Here is a 24,810-nt window from a genome sequence, read left to right on the forward strand (position 1 = left end):
GTCTTACCCATGATGGGGGTTTTGAGTAATGAACCAGGCAGGGAGTTTATAAAAGCCTCAGGTATCTTTTGCATGTGTTTAGAGTTAATTAGTTGATTCAGAAGATTAGGGTAATAGGTCGTTTAGAGAACCTTTTCTTGATATGCTAATTTATTGAGACAGGTTTTTTGGGTTATCAGGAGTTGTATGCCAAAATCATCAGTATTAAAACAATAAAAGACCTGACAAATTTCAGTTGGTGGATAATGAATCTATAATATATGAAAGTTTAATTGTAATCATTACATTATGGTAAATAATGAAATTTAACACTATATGCTAATTTTTTTGAGAAGGACCTGTATAAGGCCGGAGTCACACTAGAGCGTAATATGGACGAGTGCTATGCGATAAAAAAATTGCATAGCACTCGGACCAATGTTAATCTATGGGGCAGCTCCCATCATCTGTTTTTTTCTCGGCCGTATTATACGTGCAACTTGCCAATGAAAGTCTATGGGTGAAAAACTCGCACACCACATGGACCATCAGTGTGACCTGCGAGAAATACGCACCGTTGTCCTTAAGAAAAGCCGGCAATTCAGTGCGGTGTAATGTAAAATCACACTGACAGGTTAAAATAGAATCTATATATATAATTGTCTAAGGGTCACTTCCGTCTGTCCTTCTGTCACGGTTATTCATTCGCTGATTGGTCTCGGCAGCTGCCTGTCATGGCTGCCGCGACCAATCAGCGATGGGCACAGTCCGATTAGTCCCTCCCCTACTCCCCTGCACTCACTGCCCAGCGCCCGCTCCGCAATCCCCTCCACTCACCGCTCATACAGGGTTAATGGCATTGGTAACGGCCCGCGGTGTAACGCACTCCGTTACCGCTGCAATTAACCCTGTGTGTCCCCAACTATTTACTATTGATGCTGCCTATGCAGCATCAATAGTAAAAATGTGTCACGTTAAAAATAATTAAAAAAAACAAAAAACCTGCTATACTCACCCTCCGCCGCCTTTACCGCTCCTCGCCATGCTCCCGGGACCGCTCCATTGCACGCGGCAGCTTCCGGTCCCAGGGCTGGTGTGCGACAAGGACCTGCCGTGACGTCATGGTCATGTGACCGCGACGTCATCATAGGTCCTGCTCACACCAGCCCTGGGACCGGAAGCTGCAGCTTGCAATGGAGCGGTCCCGGGAGCGTGGCGAGGAGCGGCAAAGGCGGCGGACGGTGAGTATAGCAGGACTTCCAACGGGCCTTCGGAAGGTGAGTATATGTTTATTTTTTTAAGTCTCTATACTACGTGGCTCTGTGCTGGGCAATATACTACGTGCCTGGGCAATATACTACGTGGCTCTGCTATATACTACGTGGCTGGGCAATATACTACATCACTGGGCAATATACTATGTGGCTGGGCAATATACTATGTGACTGGGCAATATACTACGTGGCTGGGCAATATACTACGTGACTGGGCAATATACTACGTGGCTGGGCAATATACTATGTGACTGGGCAATATACTACGTAGCTGGGCAATATACTACGTGACTGGGCAATATACTACGTGACTGGGCAATATACTACGTGACTGGGCAATATACTACGTGACTGGGCAATATACTATGTGGCTGGGCAATATACTACGTGCCTGGGCAATATACTACGTGGCTGGGCAATATACTACGTCGCTGCGCAATATACTACGTGACTCGGCAGTATACTATGTGGCTGGGCAATATACTACGTAACTTGGCAATATACTATGTCGCTGGGCAATATACTACATAGCTGGGCAATATACTACGTCGCTGGGCAATGTACTATACTACGTGGCTGGGCAATATACTATGTGGCTGGGCAATATACTACGTGGCTGGGCAATATACTACGTCGCTGGGCAATATACTACATGGCTGGGCAATATACTACGTCGCTGGGCAATATACTACATCACTGGGCAATATGCTACGTGACTGGGCAATATACTACGTGGCTCGGCAATATACTACGTCGCTGGGCAATATACTACGTGACTGGGCAATATACTACGTGGCTGGCCAATATACTACGTCGCTGGGCAATATACTACGTTGCTGGGCAATATACTACGTGACTGGGCAATATACTACGTCGCTGGGCAATATACTACGTGACTGGGCAATATACTACGTGGCTGGGCAATATACTACGGCGCTGGGCAATATACTACGTGACTGGGCAATATACTACGTAACTGGGCAATATACTACGTGACTGGGCAATATACTACGTGGCTGGGCAATATACTACGTCGCTGGGCAATATACTACGTGGACATGCATATTCTAGAATACCCGATGCGTTAGAATCGGGCCACCATCTAGTAGATAAAATAAAGGTCTACACATAGTATAGATATATATTTATATATGTCATTGACACATATATAAATCTATATTTATATTTCATAGAGAGTTAGGTAGCAGAATAGCTGATAATTCAATTGTCGGGTTCTGTAAAATCATTTCAGGAGCCAACAGGATATGACACATGGTTTACAAACAATAAACCATTGCATATCAGTTAGATATATATATGTCCCTGACTAATAATGTTAGTAGTGAGTGTAAAATTTTGGAGCTGTAGGTGTTAAATTAAAGGATTAATTCACAGAAAAAACTGGCGTGGGCTTCCGTGCAATTTTCTCCGCCAGAGAGGGAAAGCCAGTGACTGATAGCAGATATTAATAGACTAGAGAGGGTCCATGGTTATTGCCCCCTCCCCTGGCTAAAAACATCTGCCTCCAGTCACTCCAGAAAAGGCGCATCTGTAAGATGCGCCTATTCCGGCACTTAGCCTCTTTCTTGCCATTGCCCTTTAGCGGTGGCATATGGGGTAATAAGGAATTAATGTAACCTTACTATTGTAAGGTGACATTAAGCCAGGTTAATAATGGAGAGGTGTCACCATCGATCTGTGCTTTAATGGCCAAAAGATTTCCATTTATCCTGATTACTCATTATGCCAAGAGCAAGCGACACTACTCTATCCTCCTCCTCCTGGACCTATCCTCTGCCTTTGACACAGTGGACCATTCCCTATTACTACAGACCATCTCATCCCTTGGCATCACAGACTTGGCCCTATCCTGGATCTCGTCATACCTAACTGACCGAATATTCACCGTCTCCCATTCACACACCACCTCCTCACCTCGCCCCCTATCTGTCGGAGTCCCGCAAGGTTCAGTTCTAGGGACCCTGCTCTTCTCCATTTACACTTTTGGCCTGGGACAGCTCATAGAATCTCACGGTTTTCAGTATCATCTCTATGCTAACGACACACAGATCTACATCTCTAGACCAGATATCACCACCCTACTAACCAGAATCCCTCAATGTCTATCCGCTATTTCATCCTTCTTCTCCGCTAGATTTCTAAAACTTAACATGCCCAAAAAACTGACGCAAGACCTAAAACAATAAGTTTTACATTAAAACTTATTGTTTTAGGTCTTGCGTCAGTTTTTTGGTTTTGTTTTTTGAATACTAGACCTCGGCTATTGCGATTTTGGTTTTTTCTAAAACTTAACATGGACAAAACAGAACTCATTCTCTTTCTCCCATCTCACGCGACTTCCCCAACGAACCTATCCATTACAGTAAACGGCTGCCCACTCTCCCCAGTCTCACAAGCTCGGTGCCTCGGGGTAATCCTTGACACTGATCTCTCCTTCAAACCGCATATCCAAGCCCTTTCCACTTCCTGCTGCCTTCAACTCAAAAATATTTCACGTATCCGTACATTCCTAAACCAAGAATCTGCAAAAACCTTAGTCCATGCCCTCATCATCTCCCGCCTCGATGACTGTAACCTCCTGCTCTGTGGCCTCCCCTCGAGCACTCACGCACCCCTCCAATCTATTCTAAACTCAGCTGCCTGACTAATCCATCTGTCCCCCCGCTATTCCCCGGCCTCTCCCCTCTGTCAATCCCTTCACTGGCTCCCCATTACCCAGAGACTCCTGTACAAAAGCCTAACCATGACATACAAAGCCATCCACAACCTGTCTCCTCCATACATCTGTGACCTCGTCTCCCGGTACTTTCCTGCATGCAAACTCCGATCCTCATAAGATCTCCTTCTCTACTCCCCTCTTATCTCCTCTTCCCATAATCGCATACAAGATTTCTCTCGCGCATCACCCCTACTCTGGAACGCTGTTCAGGCTCCACCCCCACCCTCTGCCCAGTCCAGTTCATTCACACAGTCTCTTGCAGGGGAGAAGCAGAACATTCCATCACACAAGGGGGTGCAGTCTCTTAAAGAGACAGCGTGTTCCTTATTGTCCATAACAGCACCACCCTCTTACAAATGCATTCACTGGGGAATGTCATTGTAACATTTAACAACCCTAACTGGCCATGTGTTTTGTGACACATAGGGAGACACATCTTGTTTCATTTATGAAGGAGGGACTCTTAAAGTCACAAAGCCTATTTTTAGAGTGGCATCAGGTGGCATTAATATTCTTAAAAGGCCATAATTAAACAATGGGTCTCCTATGCTGTTATTGCCTATGCAGTGATTGGCTGGGCTGCCAAGAATTACGACGCACCCCAATACCCCTTTCACGACAATGTTGCATTGAATGCAAGGCCTGCCCTGCTATGAAGTCATATGCACCCCAAGAATTCTTTGAACCCAGGTACTGGATGGCCACAGGAAAATACACTTCACATTAGTCATTTTGTACTCCCATACTGTTTTCTTATGTATTGACTGCAAGGCCTGCCTTGCTACAAAGTCATATGCACCCCAAGAATCCTTTGAACCCAGGTACTGAATGACCATAGGAAAACCCACTTTACATTCTTCAGTTGGTCCTGCCATACTGTTTTCTTATGCATTGAATGCAAGGGCCACCTTGACCCAAATTTGCACGCACCCTAATCCCACCTGGAAGAAACATGGAGGAGGGCCTCATGAAAAAAACTGCCTCATTTCAAAGGAGCGGGTCTCGTAGACTCGTAATGCCCATACACTAAGTGCATGGGCTGACAAATATTACCCCATGGGGGTACTTTTTTTTAATATTTTATGGGCATCATAGACACCCTTCCCAAAAATTGACTGGCTGTGACAGCACGGAACACATTAACCCTGGTGATCTAGTGGCAGAGAATGATGAGACATTGAGGAAGGCCTCATTAAAAACTAGGCCCAATTTAAAGGAGCGGGTCTTTAGATTTGTAATGCTCATACACAAAGTGCATGGGCTGACCTACATTTCCCCATGGGGGGGTACATTTTTAAAAAATATTTTATGGGCATGATAAACACCCTTGCCAAAAATTGGACTGGCTGTAGCAGCACGGAACATGTTAACCCTGGTGATCCAGTGGCGGAGAATGATGAGACGCTGAGGAAGGCCCCATTAAAAACTAGGCCCAATTTAAAGCAGTGGGTCTCCTAGAATTGTAATGCCCATACACAAAGTGCATGGGCTGACAAACATTTCCCAATGGGGGAGTAAAAAATTTTTTGGTTTAAAATTATTAACGGGCAGCATAAAAACACACTTGCACAAAAAATGAGTGACTTTTGCATCACAGAATACATTCACCCTGGTGTTCGTATGGTTGTGGATGATAAGGATGAGGATAAGGAGGAGGATAACACCAAACAGACCAAATCAGGAAGCGTATATCCATGTGTGGTTGTGAAGAGGTGCATGACAATACACCTCCACAAAAAAAGACAATGTATTTGAGGTGATGTTTCGCTGTTTTCATTCGGTGGTGTACAGAAGTCTTGCCCAATCCAGCCCTTGTTCATTTTTATAAGAGTCAGCCTGTCAGCATTTTCAGTTGACAGGCGGATGTGCTTACCTGTTATAATTCCACCAGCGACACTAAAAACCTGCTCTGACAGAACGTTAGCAACAGGGCAGGCCAGGACCTCCAAGGCGTAGAGAGACAGTTCATGCCACGTGTCCAGCTTGGATACCCAATAATTTAAAGGCACAAAGGAATCACCGAGGACGTTTGTACAATCAGCAAGGTACTCCCTCAGCATCTTCCCAAATATTGCACTTCTTGTGACAGCACCCCTTGCCTTTGTGCTGGCACGATGGGAGGGTCTGAGAAAACCGTCCCAGAACTTTGCCTTTGTTCCCCTGCCTGAGTTGGATTGTACTTTGGTCTCTCTCGCTAGAACTCCTTTGTTGTACAACAAATTCTGACGTCTGATGCCAGCGTTCTCAGATGGGAATTTTTTTAGTAATTCCGCTACAAGGACCCTCTGGTACTGCAACATTTTACCTGTCTGCCTCTGGAAGAAGAGATATAAAGTTCTCCTTGTAGCATGAGTCTAGAAGTGTCACCAACCAGTAATGAGTGTCACCGAAAATTTTAATAATGCGAGGGTCAGGGGAAACGCAGCACAACATAAAGTCAGCCATGCGTGCCAGACTGCTAACAGGCAAGACTTCTGTGTCCTCACCAACAGGATGGCTGACCATGCTGTCCTACTCCTCATCCTCCTCCCTGTCCTCAGGCCATCCACGCTAAACAGATGGTATGACAGCTGTGCTTGTAGTACCGTCTATAGAGCATGAAAGTAGCTCCTGTTCTTCCTCCTCCTCTTCCTCATTGTCTACCAATCCTCGTTGTGACGAGGCTGGGCTGAGTGTAATCACCCTGTATGATTCCTTGCTCATGTCCTCGTGCTCCGCCTGCAATGCATCCTCTTTAATTGTGAGCAGATAGGTTTTCAGAATGCAGAGAAGCAAGATGATGACGCTAATTATGGCATCATCGCCGTTCACCATCTTGATGCAGTCCTCAAAGTTTTTGAGGATGGTACATATGTCTGACATCCATGTCCACTCCTGAGGTCTTATGTGTAGAGTCTGAACTGAATAATGATGGCCTTGTTGATGCTGGTAGTCAACAACTGCCCTCTTCTGCTCACAAATCCTTTCCAACATATGCAGTGCAGAGTTCCAATGCGTGGGAACATCGCACACCAGTCGGTGAGCCGGAAGCTGTAAACGGTGCTGAAACACGGCAAAGGAGGCTGAAGCTGTAGCTGATTTTCTAAAATGGGCAGACAAGCGGCATACTTTCACTAGCAGATCCGACAGCTCTGGGTAGCTTTTGAGAAAATGTTGAACAACAAGGTTAAGCAATGGGCCAGGCAAGGTACGTGTGTGAGCTCACCTTGCCTCAGAGTACCTTGAGACGGCCGCCGCCATCATGTTGTGGAAAGCTTCCATCTCAAAGAGCCTAAAAGGCAACATTTCGAGTGCAAGCAGATGAGAAATGTTAGAATTTAGTACTGTGGCCTGTGGGGTGTTGGCTGGGTATTTCCGCTTCCGTTCCAATGACTGTGGTATAGAGAACTGAAGGCTGCACTGGGACAAGGACGTGGACAGGCTTGATGATGGTGCTGGTTGACTGTGGCCAACAACAGGTGCAGGGCACGAGGCATCTTCACATGCACTGTGAACTGGGGATTGGCTTCTATGCAAAAGAGTGGAAGAAGCAGTGGTATCACCTGCAGACAGTGTTCCTGGAGCATGGGGTTTGGCCCACAAAGTCAGGTGCTTTGCTGCCATGTGCTTGATCATGCTGGTAGTGGTCAGGCTGGTAGTTTTGCTACCCCTACTGATGCAGGCATGGCAGGTGCTGCAAATGGCTTGTGTGGGGTTATCGGCAGAGTCTTTAAAAAATAACCAGACTCGGGAAGCTCTAACAGTTGGAATGACAACTTCCGTCATGTTGGTGTTATGGAGAATGGATGCACGCCTTCTGTCTGTGGCCACCACACTGCTTTTTCCTGCCTGTTGGGGTGATATGCCTTATCAGCTATCCAACCAACAGCCGTTTCACACGGCCCTGGCTTCAATAGTGGTGTCCTGCAGTCCCCTAGAAACTGGGACAGGAAGGTCGAGTGAGAAGATGTGGGTCTTTGTTGTGGCCCATTTTCAGCTGGGCCACAACCTCGTCCTCTGCATGCACATTAGCATCATGTCCACTTCCCTATCCCTTGCCTCTTGCCTTGCCCATTTTAAATGGACTATTAAAATATTTGAAAAGTTCAATACAAATGTTAGGTGTCGAGTTCCCGCCTCTGCACAGGGGGAATCTCAAACCATCTATGCTGCAGTCTCCCATTCTTCTCCAGCCGCAGTGGAGTCTGCTCAGCGGAGACATCGTTTCAAGTGTTTTGCTCAGTCTCACTCTGTGCATAGGATTACTGCTGCTTTGCCTGCTTCTGCCAGTGAAGCCAGTGCTGGACAGCGGCGAGCAGACACTTTTGGGATCTAAGTCCTGCTTTTTCCCTTCTGAGCATGCCCAGGGTGAGATCTCCCATTGGAGATCGAGGGTTACATGCTCAGATGCTGCAGTGGTTCCCATTGGTCCTTTATTGGAAGGTCCTGAACGTTCTGCAGCTATATAGGCTGCGCATGACCGCACGGCCATGCGCTAGTGTACATTTGTAAACGTGTGTGTGTTGTGAGTGAAATATACAGAGGTAGCTGCTCCTGGTATGCACCTATTCACACTAGTTTGGATGTGCGAGTCTTTTTTCTGTCATTTCCATGTTGTGAGTGAAAGTCGTTCATTAAAATCCCCTCCCAATTGGATGACTGTTCGCGGAAGGTGGGTGATTGCTATCTAGCGCCCGACTTAGCTACCAGCACGTTACACACTATACAGCGTCTAATTGCTGTGACCGCCAGTGCGGCGCCATGCGCTTTCACAGCGCTTTCCTGACCCAAGCCTGGGTGGTTAGTGGCGTCCGCCAGTGCGGCACCGCATGCACTCTCGTGCATCTTTTATTATTACTTTGGTTACGCTGACACCCCATTAGCGGTGTCGAGCGCAAGTAGTCTAGTCGGACTCGGATCCCAAGTCTTGGGACTGAGTTTGGTGACTCCTTGCTTGCGCTCTTGTGTGCGGTACTGCGGCCCTGTGACTTAACAGGGTTCGCTTCCTTCACACAGGGTGAAGTTAACCCGTGTGTGTATTCACATTGTACCGCCATATAGTCCGTCATTACTTGGCAGCAGGTTCCATCTCTGCACGGTGGACCCCGGACTGCGAACGCACTTTAATCTATCTTATTATTTGGTGCGTTCCGCTAGCCCTAACATTACACTAGCGCCAGGGTCTGGCTAGTAATGACGGACATACAGCAATCCTTGCGGTATATCCAGCCGCAGGAGGGTAGATTGGTGGCTCTCGAGAGCTCAACCTCAGCTGTGGATGTTACCGCAGTTGCTGTACAGGCTGCTAGCGTGGCTGCAGCAACCTTGTCCACTGCCACCCCTGTTCCGACATTATGTCGCCTCCCGCTGCCAGAAAAATTTTCTGGAGATAGCAAATCTTGTAGGGGATTCCTGAGTCAGTGCTCTATTCACCTCGAGCTCCTGGCTGCACGTTTTCCCACAGAGCGGGCTAAGGTGGGATTTATGGTCTCTCTCTTGTTGGACAGGGCGTTGGAATGGGCTACGCCGCTGTGGGAGCGTGGCGATCATGTGGTGCAGAGTGCTCCGCTGTTTCTGAGCACTCTGAAACAGGTCTTCTTAGGACCTCAAGTCACCCATGATACTGCGCTCCAACTGCTGGCATTAACTCAGGGTGAGTCCTTGGTCAGCCATTTTGCCGTCCACTTCCACACTTTAACTTCTGAGCTGGAGTGGTCGGATAAAGCCCTTATCCCCATATTTTGGAAAGGGCTGGCTGATCACATGAAGGACGCTCTGGCCACTAGGGAGATTCCTGCCACACTGGAGGAGTTAATAACTATCTCTACTCGTATTGACCTCCGTTTTAGCGAGCGGAGGTTAGAACGAGCCCAGTGTAGGCAGAGGTTTCGGCTGGCTCCTACCTTCGCCAAACCTATGGAATCTCCGGTCCTGGTTCCTGAGTCACATGAGGCCATGGAAGTGTCATGAGCGGGATCTAAGTCCCGGACCGCTTGTGCACTCAAGGTCTGTCATGTTTGCCAGCAGTCAGGACATCTTGCCACCAGATGTCCCCAGCGGTCGAGGAAACGTCAGCGTCTAGTGGTAGTGGGTGGAGGTACACTAGACACGGTGACGTTTGCCTCCAAATTGTCCTTTAAGGGGACAATTATTATACCCTCATTCTCCCACTCGGTAGAGCTGGATTCTGGGGCGGAGGGCAATTTTATGTCTTCTGCCTTCGCCCAACGTCACGCAATACCCCTGGTTATGCTAGCTCAACCAGTAACGGTACGAGTGGTGAATGGGTTGACACTGCCCTCACAGATAACACACCAGACCACCCCTTTTACTCTGTCCATGTCGCCATCCCATCACGGGATTATATCTCTGCTCGTCATTCCTGAGGGAATTGATGAGGTCCTGTTGGGAATACCTTGGCTACGGTACCACTCTCCTCATATCGAGTGGTCCTCAGGCAGAATTCTGGGATGGGGTGAATCTTGTGGGGGTAGGTGTCAGAGGGAGTGCGTTCAGGTTGCTACTACAGAGGTACCCGCAGATCTTTCCTCTCTCCCCAAGCAATACTGGTCTTATGCAGACGTGTTCTCCAAAAAGGCGGCGGAGACCCTTCCGCCCCATCGCCCCTATGACTGTCCTATTGATCGCTTGCCTGGTGCTGAGCCTCCCCGGGGTCGAGTCTATCCGTTATCTCTCCCTGAGACGGAGGCAATGTCAAAGTACATCCAGGAAAATCTGGCAAGAGGATTCATTAGGAAGTCAGTGTCCCCTGCTGGGGCAGGGTTCTTCTTCGTGCAGAAGAAGAATGGGGAATTGCGTCCATGCATAGACTACAGGGGTCTTAACGCCATCACCGTTAAGAATAAGTATCCTTTGCCCTTGATATCAGAGCTCTTCGATAGGCTTCGGGGAGCAAGGGTATTTACTAAATTAGATCTGCGGGGTGCTTACAACCTGATTCACATCCGTGAGGGGGACGAATGGAAGACGGCTTTTAACACCAGGGATGGGCACTATGAATATCTGGTGATGCCCTTCGGGCTCTGTAATGCCCCAGCCGTCTTCCAAGACTTTGTGAACGACATCTTCCGGGATATGCTCTCCACCTCGGTCGTAGTCTATCTGGATGATATTCTCATCTACTCTCCAGATATTGACTCCCACTGGAGAGATGTTTGCAAAGTTTTCAACCTCCTACGGGCAAACTCCCTCTATGCCAAGTTGGAGAAGTGTATGTTCGAGCAGGAGTCCTTACCTTTCCTGGGCTATATCATCTCCGCCCAGGAATTGGCTATGGATCCTGCCAAACTACAGGCTGTGATGGACTGGCAGGAACACCATTCACTTAAAGCGGTGCAGCGCTTTATGGGGTTCATTAACTACTATCGTCAGTTCATCCCACACTTCTCAACTTTGGTAGCTCCCTTGGTTGCCCTCACCAAGAAGGGAGCAAATCCCAAATTGTGGTCAGAGGAGGTCTCCAAGGCCTTTCTCTCGATTAAGTCACACTTCGCTAGCGCTCCCATCCTACATCGCCCAGATGTAGATAAGCCATTTGTCATGGCGGTGGATGCCTCTTCCGTTGGTGCTGGAGCAGTCCTTTTCCAAAAGGATGCTCAAGGTCGGAAGCATCCTTGCTTCTTCTTCTCCAAGACCTTCACACCAGCGGAGAGGAATTATTCCATTGGGGACAGGGAGTTGCTAGCCATGAAGTTAGCTTTTTCAGAGTGGAGACACCTCTTGGAGGGAGCTCGCTTTCCCTTCCAAGTGTTCACTGACCACAAGAACTTGGTGTAAACTTGGTGTACCTGCAGACAGCCCAGCGGTTAAATTCTCGCCAGGCCAGATGGTCCTTGTTCTTCTCCCGGTTTCATTTCACCCTCCATTTTCTTTCTGGGCAGAAGAACATTCGGCCGATGCTCTCTCTCGCTCCGTTGTGTCATCTGTGGAGGAGGAAGAGGAGCCTCAGCTTATTGTCCCCACCGAGAGCTTGAGAACTGTGGCCCCAGTTTCGCTAGAGTCTGTGCCTCCGGGCAAGACTTTTGTACCATCCAGTTTGCGACCGAAGGTTCTCTCTTGGGCATGCAGCGCCCCGGAGACCTGGTCGTTGCAGTATAGCGCTCTGCCACTAAGGGGAGCAGCGGTACGTCTGATGGCAGTAAAGAGTTCTCCTGACCAGGTATCACCAGAACACATTACACTTCACACTCCGGCCACTAGGGGGAGAAAAAGGCTTTATTTATTGGGCCACTCCTCACACTGGTAAAACTAGGGGCTGGGGAGGAAGTTAGTCAGAAGCTGACTGGGTTGGAACCAGGCAACATCCCATGGTAGGGGGTGTTGCAGGGAGAAGGTGCAGGGGGGTCCCTGTCAGGCATGGGAACCTGGCAGGTGCCTAGCGAACAGAACAGAACGTAACGGAACCGCGCCTGCACACCCTGCGGCGGTATCCAGGAGAGAGACACGAAGGGAAGGATATTGTGGAACAGTGTAAGCAAGATCAGCACAAAGGAGAACCAGTAAGAGTCATGCCGAGAGAGAAAGGCAACATCTTACTGAGGCGCGTAGTCGGTGGCTGGATCACCGTAGGAGTAACTGACTTAAGGCCTTACTTCAAATTCCGCTGGACAGTTAATCATAGGTTGGCTGTCTACCTTCTACACCTACGAAGACATAGGGGGCAACATTGGGAGAGGGGCATCTCTAGGGTCCCGGAAGACCTCCAAGCCTTCCCGTCAAATGGGTGGCGTCCTAGCCAAAATATACCTGGGGGACGTTAGAAACTAGCAACATCTGAAACCAAAAAATGAGACAGAGAGAGAAAGCTGTAGAGAATGAACGAAGGAGAACAGCAGTTGTGAGGACTATTCCGAATGCTCAGCAGGGTAGGACTACAACACACAGGCGCTATTGGTAGGCAACGATTTCCATCTGCGAGGGAAACTCTGGATGTGCCCATCGGACCGGCCGGTCTCTGATAGCCCGGTTGAACGTGCTCTGGACTGAGTATATTGAAGCCTTCAGTAAAAAGGTAAAGAGACTGCAACCTTGTGTGCTCGTTATTGCCTGCACCTCACACCATCACCATCCACCTTACTGGGAAGCCCTGGGGATATACTTCACCTGTGGGAAGGTACACCATCCAGCTGCCATTCCATCACCCCAGCGGACCCCACAGCAGCGTCGGTCACCCTGACCGAACACCACAGGTGGCGTCACAAACCCCTGACAGACTGTACTACCACCTTCATTGGACGCCCCTTAGCAGGGTCACGACCGGGTCCAGCCACCGTGACAACCGCAGAACAAAGGAGAAGGGACTGGTACCGAGTGACTTGTGGCCCTGTGTCTGGGGGCGCTCCAACTTGGCGTCACGAACAGGATCGTACTTAAACCTGAAGAATTGGGTCATGTGTGCCTTGGAACTGTGATTGAGATGTGTTGGAATTGTGATTTACTGCAAGGACTGTGCATTGCTATTGACGCAAGATTCCCGTCAAAACTGCCGTCATTGCCACGCCACGAGGAGCTCAGGAGAAGAAAGAGGGCGTGCCATGGGAGGAGACTATCAAAGTGGCGCCAGAAGTGCTGACCGCCCCATCCGATTGCTGTTGCGGGAGGACGATCTGCCCCGAAGCAGAGGAGAACCACCCCCTGATTTGCAACGGTGGGAACCAAGACAAGAAGGAGCTCGACCCCCAGGAAATGGAGGAGCCACGTGGGAGTGCCATTGCCGATCCCGGAGAGGGAGATGACGAACCAAGAGTACCCGAGCGGTGGAGAAGTGATCCTGGCTTGTCCCCGCCAACCGGAGGAGGACCCAGACTTTCCAGGGTCGCGGGCGGAGGAGTCGAGTCGGCCTATCCCGAGCGTGGAGCCAGCCAATGCGAAGCTATGGAGATCGGAGCCGCCGCCGAGAGCCGCGTCGGGAGAACCACAGTGCGAGCCGCCGCCGACTCCAGTGGCCTTATCAACGGAACCGATCGGCATCGGTGGAACTGTGGCAGACGGAGGTACGGAAAACGCCCCTGCCCTCCTGACCGATCCGGTTCCCGCGACAGCTCCCCATCCTGACGGTGACCGACTCCCTGACCCTGAACTGGTGGCTATAGCCCTCGGCACCATGGAGAAGCTGGTGCCTCCGCTACCAACCACTATGGGGATACCACTATGCGTAAGCTCCGAAGGGGTGATTTTCCAATGGGATAACCCGAGGATGGGGCCTGACGGAACCAGACAGGAGGGTACTAGCATCGCTGTGCTCACCTGGGAACAGTATAAACAATGCCTGATTTTACACTGGAAAGACCGACAAGAGACAGAACAAAGCGACCCACCGAAAGTACCAGAACCAAAGACAGGACGCAATAAAGGAAGTCCGGTAAAGCGGGGAACTGTGGTAGCCTTTTACCCGAATCGAGGTTGGGGCTATATACAGGAACCGGGGCTACCGACGGAAGTCTTCTTTACTAGCTACAACGTGAAGACCCCACGCCGCGATAGATGGGATAACCAGCTACTGTATCAAGGGGATCAGGTGACATACACCCGCTATCGGAGCGCGCAGGGGTGGTGCGCCCGGAACGTGCACCGATGCGAACCGGTAGTGGTGCCACCTGCAGTCCTGACTACGACTAACCCGGATTTGACGAATTCCACCCCTGTCACCACAGTATGCATCATCACCGCTGCAGAACTTGCAACCCAAGCCGACATTCGGATTCATACACCGGGTGACCTGGCCGCACCCGAGCGACGGAACCATGACAATGACACTGCAACAGGCGAGAACACGGAACCGGGACTCCCGCGGCCGGGAAGAGTTCCCTACCGATGGATGCCTTGCAACCTATTATAGAAATCAACCTCGAAAACCCGATTTGTACATAGTTCGTTGTTTCCTGCTGCTACCTTCAACCCGTCCAGGGTTAACTCCTAGGGATCCCTTCGTTTACCCGGGATCCCTATTGTTTTCTATTGTTTTCTTTTCTACGGTTAACCAACGTTCATCATTGTTTTAAAGACTGTCGGATCATGGATGGTGAATGATTCAGAACTGCCTTGTAAATAGTTTGCACCTTCTTAAAGGTGCTCCCTACTGGTTTTATAAGTCGAAGAAGACTTTGCGAAGACCTGATGCAGAAGGACTTGCTGATTGCGAACTTGCTGCTGAAAGAGAGTCTGCACCAGAGACTTGGGTCCCTCTTAAAGGGAATGTTTGATGATTGTTTTCATAAAGAATTGAGACGTTAATAATGTTGAAGAACTTAGATAGTTAATAATGTTGGTAAAGATTGAGGACAGGAAAGCCTGGAAGTGAACCCGTAGGGGTTAGAGAGAGGGTCCTCTTGAGAAATGTAGAAAGATGGTTGGTACAATGACAGTAGGCCCAGCCAAGGAGCTAGGCGGTCCTGCATTGGGGAAGTTAGAATGGAAAGAAACGAGTTATGTAGCATTTTATAGTAGGCCTTTAGTGGGTTCAGCGAACACGCCCTTAAAGGAAGAGTTAGTTATTTGTTCCAAAAATTTGCACTTAGTAGGATACCCGGCTGGGTACTAAAGGTTGTTTATAATATAAATGTTATTTAAAATATTTAATCTTGTTATTGTTTGTAACGTTTAAGCGTCCTCACCTCCCATAATGGGAAGCACCTTTTCTAATTACTTGTTCTTAGCATTCAAATTTTTTTTGTATGTCTTGCACTGTATTGTATTGTTGTTCTTCTTTCCCAGTCTAGGAGTACTGGATTTAACCGGGGGGGGGGAGTGCAGCGCCCCAGAGACCTGGTCGTTGCAGTATAGCGCTCTGCCACTAAGGGGAGCAGTGGTACGTCTGATGGCACTAAAGAGTTCTCCTGACCAGGTATCACCAGAACACATTACACTTCACACTCCGGCCACTAGGGGGAGAAAAAGGATTTATTTATTGGGCCACTCCTCACACTGGTAAAACTAGGGCCTGGGGAGGAAGTTAGTCAGAAGCTGACTGGGTTGGAACCAGGCAACATCCCATGGCAGGGGGTGTTGCAGGAAGAAGGCACAGGGGGGTCCCTGTCAGGCATGGGAACCTGGCAGGTGCCTAGCGAACAGAACAGAACGTAACGGAACCGCGCCTGCACACCCTGCGGCGGTATCCAGGAGAGAGACACGAAGGGAAGGATATTGTGGAACAGTGTAAACGAGATCAGCACAAAGGAGAGCCAGTAAGAGTCATGCCGAGAGAGAAAGGCAACATCTTACTGAGGCGCGTAGTCAGTGGCCGTATCACCGTAGGAGTAACTGACTTCAGGCCTTACTTCAAATTCCGCCGGACAGTTAATCATAGGTTGGCTGTCTACCTTCTACACCTACGAAGACATAGGGGGCAACATTGGGAGAGGGGCATCTCTAGGGTCCCGGAAGACCTCCAAGCCTTCCCGTCAAATGGGTGGCGTCCTAGCCAAAATATACCTGGGGGACGTTAGAAACTAGCAACATCTGGAACCAAAGAACGAGAGAGAGAGAGAAAGCTGTAGAGAATGAACGAAGGAGAACAGCAGTTGTGAGGACTATTCCCGAATGCTCAGCAGGGTAGGACTACAACACACAGGCGCTATTGGTAGGCAACGATTTCCATCTGCGAGGGAAACTCTGGATGTGCCCATCGGACCGGCCGGTCTCTGATAGCCCGGTTGAACGTGCTCTGGACTGAGTATATTGAAGCCTTCAGTAAAAAGGTAAAGAGACTGCAACCTTGTGTCCTCGTTATTGCCTGCACCTCACACCATCACCATCCACCTTACTGGGAAGCCCTGGGGATATACTTCACCTGTGGGAAGGTACACCATCCAGCTGCCATTCCATCACCCCAGCGGACCCCACAGCAGCGTCGGTCACCCTGACCGAACACCACAGGTGGCGTCACGAACCCCTGACAGACTGTACTACCACCTTCATTGGACGCTCCTTAGCAGGGTCACGACCGGGTCCAGCCACCGTGACATACTGGTGGCCGCATATGGCTCGTGATGTCGCAGAATATGTTCGGGCGTGTGTCTCTTGCGCTAAGAACAAGTCCCCTCGGCAATGGCCAGCTGGTTTGCTTTACCCTCTGCCGGTGGCGGACAGGCCCTGGGAGATAGTCGGAATGGACTTTGTAGTGGGCTTACCCAAGTCTCGTAACTGCACCATTATCTGGGTGATCACCGACCATTTTTCCAACATGGTGCACTTGGTGCCTCTTCCACCGCTACCTTCTGCACGGGCTCTGGCTGTGTTGTTCATCAAACAAATCTTTCGCCTACACGGTATGCCAGACAAAATTGTTAGTGACCGGGGTCCCCAGTTTGCATCTCGATTCTGGAGAGAGCTTTGTCGTCTACTCAGTATTGAGTTGAATCTCTCTTCGGCATATCATCCCGAGACGAATGGGTTGGTAGAGAGGGCCAACCAGACCTTGGTCACACATTTACGACATTTTGTCTCTGCCAGGGAGGATGACTGGGCATCCTTGCTACCGTGGGCAGAGTTTGCACTTAACAATGCCATAGCTGACTCCACCTGTCAGACTCCATTCCTCCTAAATTACGGCCAGCATCCGCGTGTCCTTGTGCCCATGCCTGTGTCTTCCGCCAATTCCAGGGTGGCAGACTGGGCTGTGGAGGCACGGGACATTTGGGACCGCACTCAGGATGCCATTCGGGCCTCCAAGGAGAGAATGAGGTCCTCCACCGATGCTCATCGGCGCCCCGCTCCGACCGTTGCTCCTGGTGACTTAGTGTGGCTCTCCGCCCGTAACATCAGGCTGCGTGTTGAGTCCACTAAGTTTGCACCTCGCTACTTGGGTCCCTTGAAGGTCCTCGAACAGGTTAACCCTGTGGTCTACCGTCTGGCCCTTCCTCCACGCTTGGGTATCACCGACACCTTTCATGTGTCCCTCTTGAAACCCGTATACATGTCCCGGTTTTCCGAGTCATCTGCCGGGATATCGGGTTTGTCTACGGACGATTACGAAGTGAACGCTATTTTGGTGTGCAAGGTGGTACGTGGCAAAAAATTCTATTTGGTGGATTGGAAGGGTTATAGCCCAGAGGACAGGTCCTGGGAGCCTGCTGAACACATTCAAGCTCCACAGCTCATTGCTGCCTTTGAGCATAGCGAGGTCCAAGGAGGGGGGCCCTAGGAGGGGGGGTAATGTTAGGTGTCGAGTTCCCGCCTCTGCACAGGGGGAATCTCGAACCATCTCTGCTGCCGTCTCCCATTCTTCTCCAGTCGCAGTGGAGTCTGCTCAGCGGAGACGTTGTTCCCAGCGTCTTGCTCAGTCTCACTCTGTGCATAGGATTACTTCTGCTTTGCCTGCTTCTGCCATTGAAGCCAGTGCTGGGAAGCGGCGAGCAGACACTTTTGGGATCTAAGTCCTGCTTTTTCCCTTCTGAGCATGGCCATTGTGAGATCTCCCATTGGAGATCGAGGGTCACATGCTCAGATGCTGCAGCGGTTCCCATTGGTCCTTTATTGGAAGGTCCTGAACGTTCTGCAGCTATATAAGCTGCGCATGACCGCACGGCCATGCGCTAGTGTACATTTGTAAACGTGTGTGTGTTGTGAGTGAAAGTCGTTCATTAAAATCCCCTCCCAATTGGATGACTGTTCGCGGAAGGTGGGTGATTGCTATCTAGCGCCCGACTTAGCTACCAGCACGTTACACACTATACAGCGTCTAATTGCTGTGACCGCCAGTGCGGCGCCGTGCGCTTTCACTGCGCTTTCCTGACCCAAGCCTGGGTGGTTAGTGGCGTCCGCCAGTGCGGCACCGCATGCACTCTTGTGCATCTTTTATTATTACTTTGGTTACGCTGACACCCCATTAGCGGTGTCGAGCGCAAGTACTCTAGTCGGACTCGGATCCCAAGTCTTCTTGGGACTGAGTTTGGTGACTCCTTGCTTGCGCTCTTGTGTGCGGTATCGTGGCCCTGTGACTTAACAGGGTTCGCTTCCTTCACACAGGGTGAAGTTAACCCGTGTGTGTATTCACATTGTACCGCCATATAGTCCGTCATTACTTGGCAGCAGGTTCCATCTCTGCACGGTGGACCCCGGGCTGCGAACGCACCTTAATCTATCTTATTATTTGGTGCGTTCCGCTAGCCTTAACAACAAATGGATTAATTTGGAGAAAACTTGTGATCAATATGCCTGAAAAACAAGTATTTGGAGACCACAGATACATCGGGCGTCTGACGGAGATAACAGACTGTTAAATATGTTTAAAAAAAAAAATTTAACCGCAAAATAATGAGTAGACCAAGGCTAGCAGACAAAAAAATACAATGTATGCCTGCAAAGCGAGGATTTTGACACCATAGATACACCGGGCATCTGACAGAGATAACAGACTAATTAAATGTTTGGCCGTTTAAAAAAAAAAATAAAAAAATTAAACCTCTAAATACTGAGTAGACCAAGGCTAGCAGACAAAACAATGCAACGTATGCCTGCAAAGTTAGGATTTTGACACCACCGATACACCAGGCGTCTGATGGAGATAACAGATTGTTTAAATATGTGAGCATTTTTTTTTTTTTTTAAAACACTAAATACTGAGTAAACCAAGGCTAGTAGACAAAACAATGCAACTTATGCCTGCAAAGTGAGGATTTTGGCACTACAGATACACCAGACGTCTGACAGAGGTAACAGACTGCTCAAATGTGTGGCCTTTAAAAAAAAAAATTAAACCACTAAATTAGGAGTAGACCAAGGCTAGCAGACCAAAAAAATGCAATGTATGCCTGAAAAGCAAGAATTTGGAGACCACAGATAGACCAGGCGTCAGACGGAGATAACAGACTGATCAAAAAATGGCCTTGATTTTTTGGGGCCCATGAAAATTGTGTCAATAAGTAGGCTATGACACTAAAAAAAAATTGGAGTACTAAAATTGTAAGATATTTAGCGCAATGATATACGATGCGTGTGGCCTACAAATCACAGTGGTAAATATAAGAACTGTAGCTAAATATTTTGGGGCCAGCTACAGATTTTTGGGATAGCAAAATGGTGTCCAAAAATGTTGAAAGACACTCCAAAAAATAATAACATACCAAAAAAAAGGCCAGATTTTTCTGCGCACTCACATCTAATGCCTGAGACAAAATTTTTTTTTTTAATTGTTAGATTTTCACGCTCTTGTATTGCAATGACCTGGATGTGGTCGGCAGCATGACCCAGCAAATAAATGTAGAAGAAAGGGGGCTATGGATTGCTTTCTAATAAAATGAGCAGGCATAAGCTGCAAAAAAAAAAATTGCCAAGGATACACGGATATATATATAAAATATGCAGCAGCAGACAGGACTGGAGCTTTTTGAGGTATGTAGTGAGATCTATATACTCACATACAGAGCCTGCAGGCCTTGCACTGATGTGGATATGGGCACATAGACTCCCCTGCCTACCTAGCGCTGCAATCGATGTACACCCGAATTTGCCCTAAAAAGGACTGTTGGTTTATCAGGATTTGTGGATTGAACACTAGTAGACACATACTAATAAATGTAAGAATCTGGCCCTATCTCAGCAGCAGCTCTCCCTACACTCGCTAAGTCCGGAGCAGAATGCGGCCAGCAGGGCGGCGCTAGGTCACTTATAGACCTGATGATGCTTTGCGGCCAGCCAATCACTGTGATACCACAACAAAGATGGCTGCGGTATTACAGTGCATGACAGACAATCCCTGCATGCTGATTGGCGCTCTAAAAAGCACCAAAATTAAAAGGAGGAGACCCGAGCTCCCACTGAACAATTCCAGAGAAACTCGGTGCTCGCCGAATACACCGAGCATAGTGATACTCGGGCGAGCACTGATTAGTGGCGAGGATGTTCGCTCATCACTAGTTTTCACGAAAATTTGAGGCCATGGATCCATTATATGTCTATTTTGCAAGCCGGTGAGAAAATCTTGCCATACAGATGACATACGGATAACATACACAAAGTCAAAGAGGAATATCTCAGCATCTGGAGGAACGACATAAACAAATCCAAGAAACTGACAATATACCGGAATCTACAGAGGGAGTACAAACTGGCCCCATATCTAGAGAAACTAGTAAACCCCAAAGATCGACAGATCCTGAGCCGGTACAGACTGAGCGCCCACAGCCTACTCATCGAATCCAGGCGGCACCGACAGAACTACAAGCCCCGAGAGAGCAGACTCTGCCAGCAGTGCCCCCAGGAGGCCGTGGAGGATGAGGCCCACTTCCTGCTGAGGTGCCCCAAATACTCTGCAGTGAGGGACACTCACTTCAAGAGACTGTCTGATCTCCTCCCAGACTTCACCTCCAAGGAGGAGGAAAAGAAACTGCCGATAGTACTGGGGGAAGAGGAAAGTGCAGTGGCCGTAGCAGCGGAATATGTCAGTGCCTGCCACAGACCAAGAGGAGCCTGATATGTCATGGACTCCCGTACCCCAACACTGGACATATCCCTATCCCCCCGACTGAAGAGCCTGATATGTCATGGACTCCTATACCCCACTCTGGAAACATCCCCTATCCTCTAAAAGGAATCTGATATACCCTGGACCTCTATATGCCTCCCTCCCCCACCCCCGTATTTTTACCATATGCTTTGGCAATGCTAACATGTACTTAGTCCTGCCAATAAAGCTCATTTGAATTGAATTGAATATGGATGTCACACAGATACCTTGATGATAAAAAATCACATCCTCTAATTGCACATGGATGACATTCGGATCACTATTTGGGAACATTTCTGTGAATCTCGGCCGTAAAAAACAGACCGATTTTTTTATATGTTATGTGTGACGCCTGCCTAATACTCATATTATCTCTTCAGTGATACTCTCTATCTCTCTGATACTCTCTATAATACTCGTATTATCTCTTCAGTAATACTCTCAATCTCTCCTGCTTACCTGGATGTTTGTTGCTATCATTTCTGAGTTTTGTTTCCCTTCTGCCCCCACTGAGTACTGTGTGTGACAAGGATTTCTTCCTTCCTCCTCTTCTTAGTACTTCCTCCATTTCTTGGTTGCTATTGTCACCTTCCTGACTTTGTGCTTCTGAGTATCACCACACCCTACTTTGCCCCCCTTCCAGTCTTCTCTGTGCTCCCCTCTCCGTGCTGTCTCTCACATTCTGCCATTCTACCTGTCTCTCGCTTACACAATCCCTCTCTTCCCGTCCTCCACCTTTCTTACTCTGCCACCCTCCTTTCCTTGCTCATCCTCCTGTGTCCCTCACGGAACCTCTTCATCCCCAGTGTGCGTTCTCTCCCTCACTGCACAGCTTCTTTCCTTTTTCCTTCTTCCCTGTCCTTTGGTTATAGCTCTGCCACGAGAACTTACTGGGAATCTTGTGTTTTCCATATTGATTTATTTTCATTTTTTGAAAATCACTCGAATCTCTGGATTAAAATATTTATTCCAATTAGTGGAGGGACAGAAAGCCAAATCTTTCAGTTCTGTTCTCCAGCAAAATTCTGGGTGCCCTCCAAGTTTCAGGGTTGGACGTATTGCCTCTTCCGTGATACCCCTGTGGATTCGCCTTGGCTTCAAGATCCAGTTGGAGGAAGCCGGTGAGAGGAACCTGGATGTTTCGGGTTATCCACGCAGCTGGAAAAGGGTTAACAAGCAGGGCTGAATGATAACAACCCTTTTGTCATTGAGTCAGGGGAAGGAAAAAAGGAAGCCAGCCTCCAGATAATACGGATCCTGTCCTCTAGTTACTTCCAGCAGTGAGAATCTAATGGCTGAGTGCGAGGTTCTCTGCCTTTCGCTCTCACACAGACGAGGAGATGATTAACAGGAGTCTGGATGTATCACCACACGAAGAGCAGCAATAGGTGCTGCTGAACCCAGAAGGACTGTTGCACGCTCCAGATTTTCCCAGACTTATCTTTCGAAATTCGGATCATGAGGTCCCTGTAGTCATGGCAGGAGTTCGGGTCCCAGCTCTGTTGTTGATTTGGTTCCTCGGCCGCAGTTTTCAAACAGAAGTTCAGAATTTAACGTTGGCTGTGGTTCTTCCTGAAACGAATACCCAGTATCCATGGGCGCTGCCCAGAGTCGGGCCTGCCATTAGGTTGGCCATCGAACGTATCAACAATGACTCCAGTCTTCTGCCTGACCTCAATGTTTGGCCCGTGTTCGGAAACAGTGAGAACAAATATGGAAAATGCTCGGACGCGTCGGCCCCGTTGGTAGCTGTAGACTTTCAGTTCACCTACAAACCAGCGGCATTCATCGGCCCAGGGTGCATGTATTCGGCCGCGCCAGTTGGCCGCTTCACGGGTCACTGGAAGGTCCCTCTTATTACGGCTGGGGCTAGTGCCTATGGGTTTGGTGAGAAAGTTGAGGAGTACAAGTTCACCACCAGGATGGGTCCCATCTATTTGAAGCTGGGCCAGTTTGTGGTCCACCTCCACCAGCATTACAACTGGAGCAGACGAGCCATGGTGCTGTACAGTGTGGACAAACAGGACGATCGTCCATGCTACTTCACCATCGAGGGTCCATATGTGGAGTTGGGAAAACTCAAAAACATGACCATAGCCGACATGAACATAAACGAGACAGAACCGGTCAACTTCACACCCATCATCCAGGATATTATACAGAAAAGTCGCAGTAAGTAGTTTTTATTTGAAATCTGTATCGTGATTATGATTTGTGCATGGCCACACGGTTGGTTCTGCTAAATGTATACTAAGTGAGCAATATGCAAATATTCGACTTGCTGTCTTTACTCTTGGTAAACCAAAGTGACTTATTGGTGCCCCCTTGGCGCTCGGGCTCTGGGACGTACACGCCATTCCAACTACTTCTCACCATCAGCCCTACTACATTTGATGTAGCTCTTTTTTATTTGCGTCATCTCTGCTACATATGGCAGTTTTGTGAATCCGTCATGAACATCTCGCTCATTGCACAGTCTCTACTGTCTCCGCAGTCCAGATCTGGTATATTTCATTGTCAGCTCTGCTGCATTTCACACTCAGATCTGCTACATCTGTCGGTTTTGTCATCTGGCAGAATCAGCTGTGCTACATATGTACATGTTTGTGTAGTTACACAGCCCATGAGCCATATGGGTCCCTGGGGTCAGTCTCTTCTGAGTTAATATTGGAGGAATGTTTCAAAAACAATTAGGTTTTGCAGTTATAGCGAAATTAAAGTCTAATCGCCCGTCGGTTCCCCGATGTTCTCTCTTGATTACTGGTAAATGGCAGAGTAGATCCGAGTTCATCCCTGCCACCAGAGTCAGTGAAAACTGCTCCATGAAACATGAATGTTAAGCCTTAGGGGTTAATTCTCTGGTGACACAAGAAAAATAACAAGCACAAATCTGCCATTAATGAGTTTTAAGATCTCCTGGAGGAGTTTGGGATCAGCAAAATTCCTCACTGACAGCCGACATTATAACAATGTGCTGCCAAGTCTATAGACGCAGCAACAATAAGAAAACTTAAATAGGAACTACAAGTTGCAGCATTCGCTAATCTTGACTAGAAGCAAGAAGGGAGGCAGGGAAATCCACCCTTCACAAAGTATTATAAATCCAACATCTCTCTTTATCTAAGGCTTCATAAAGGCCCTGCACAGTCGCAACGTTGTGATTGTTCTAGACCAATAAAGTTACCAAAAGGATGATGTCTGGTGCCCTGGGTCGTGGATTTCTCTGTGCTAGGCTTTGTAGTCAGGAAAATGCTTCAGTTCTGTATGTCACCCTTGGGCTCAATTCACACCTCCTGTTCTGAACCCTCACATTACCAACCTCTCCAGTACTATCCTCTCCTCTCCAGCAGTGCCAGGGTTAACAATCAGTTTTA

The 24,810-nt window shown here is 48.6% G+C and overlaps 2 protein-coding genes across 4 annotated transcripts in view; one reads left to right on the top strand and one right to left on the bottom strand.

Moving 5' to 3' along the window:
* Positions 1 to 22,019, bottom strand: part of LOC138680894 (uncharacterized) — a 35,246-nt gene extending 13,227 nt beyond the window's left edge. Inside the window, exon 1 of the mRNA XM_069768113.1 lies at positions 21,896 to 22,019. Coding sequence (XP_069624214.1) covers positions 21,896 to 22,004 — 109 coding nt within the window. The 5' untranslated portion in view covers positions 22,005 to 22,019. The remainder of the gene's footprint in view (positions 1 to 21,895) is intronic.
* Positions 22,020 to 22,125: 106 nt separating this feature from the next.
* The window catches only part of NPR1 (natriuretic peptide receptor 1), a 288,426-nt gene continuing 285,741 nt past the window's right edge, over positions 22,126 to 24,810 (top strand). For 2 of the 3 annotated variants that reach the window (XM_069768105.1, XM_069768098.1), the window contains exon 1: positions 22,130 to 23,608. In XM_069768105.1, coding sequence (XP_069624206.1) covers positions 22,912 to 23,608 — 697 coding nt within the window. In that variant the 5' untranslated portion in view covers positions 22,130 to 22,911. Of the gene's footprint in view, positions 23,609 to 24,810 lie in introns of all 3 variants that reach the window. The other variant, XM_069768091.1, reaches the window with a different exon arrangement.

This window comes from Ranitomeya imitator, chromosome 1 (assembly GCF_032444005.1).
Source record: "Ranitomeya imitator isolate aRanImi1 chromosome 1, aRanImi1.pri, whole genome shotgun sequence".
NCBI classification, from domain to species: Eukaryota; Metazoa; Chordata; class Amphibia; order Anura; family Dendrobatidae; genus Ranitomeya; species Ranitomeya imitator.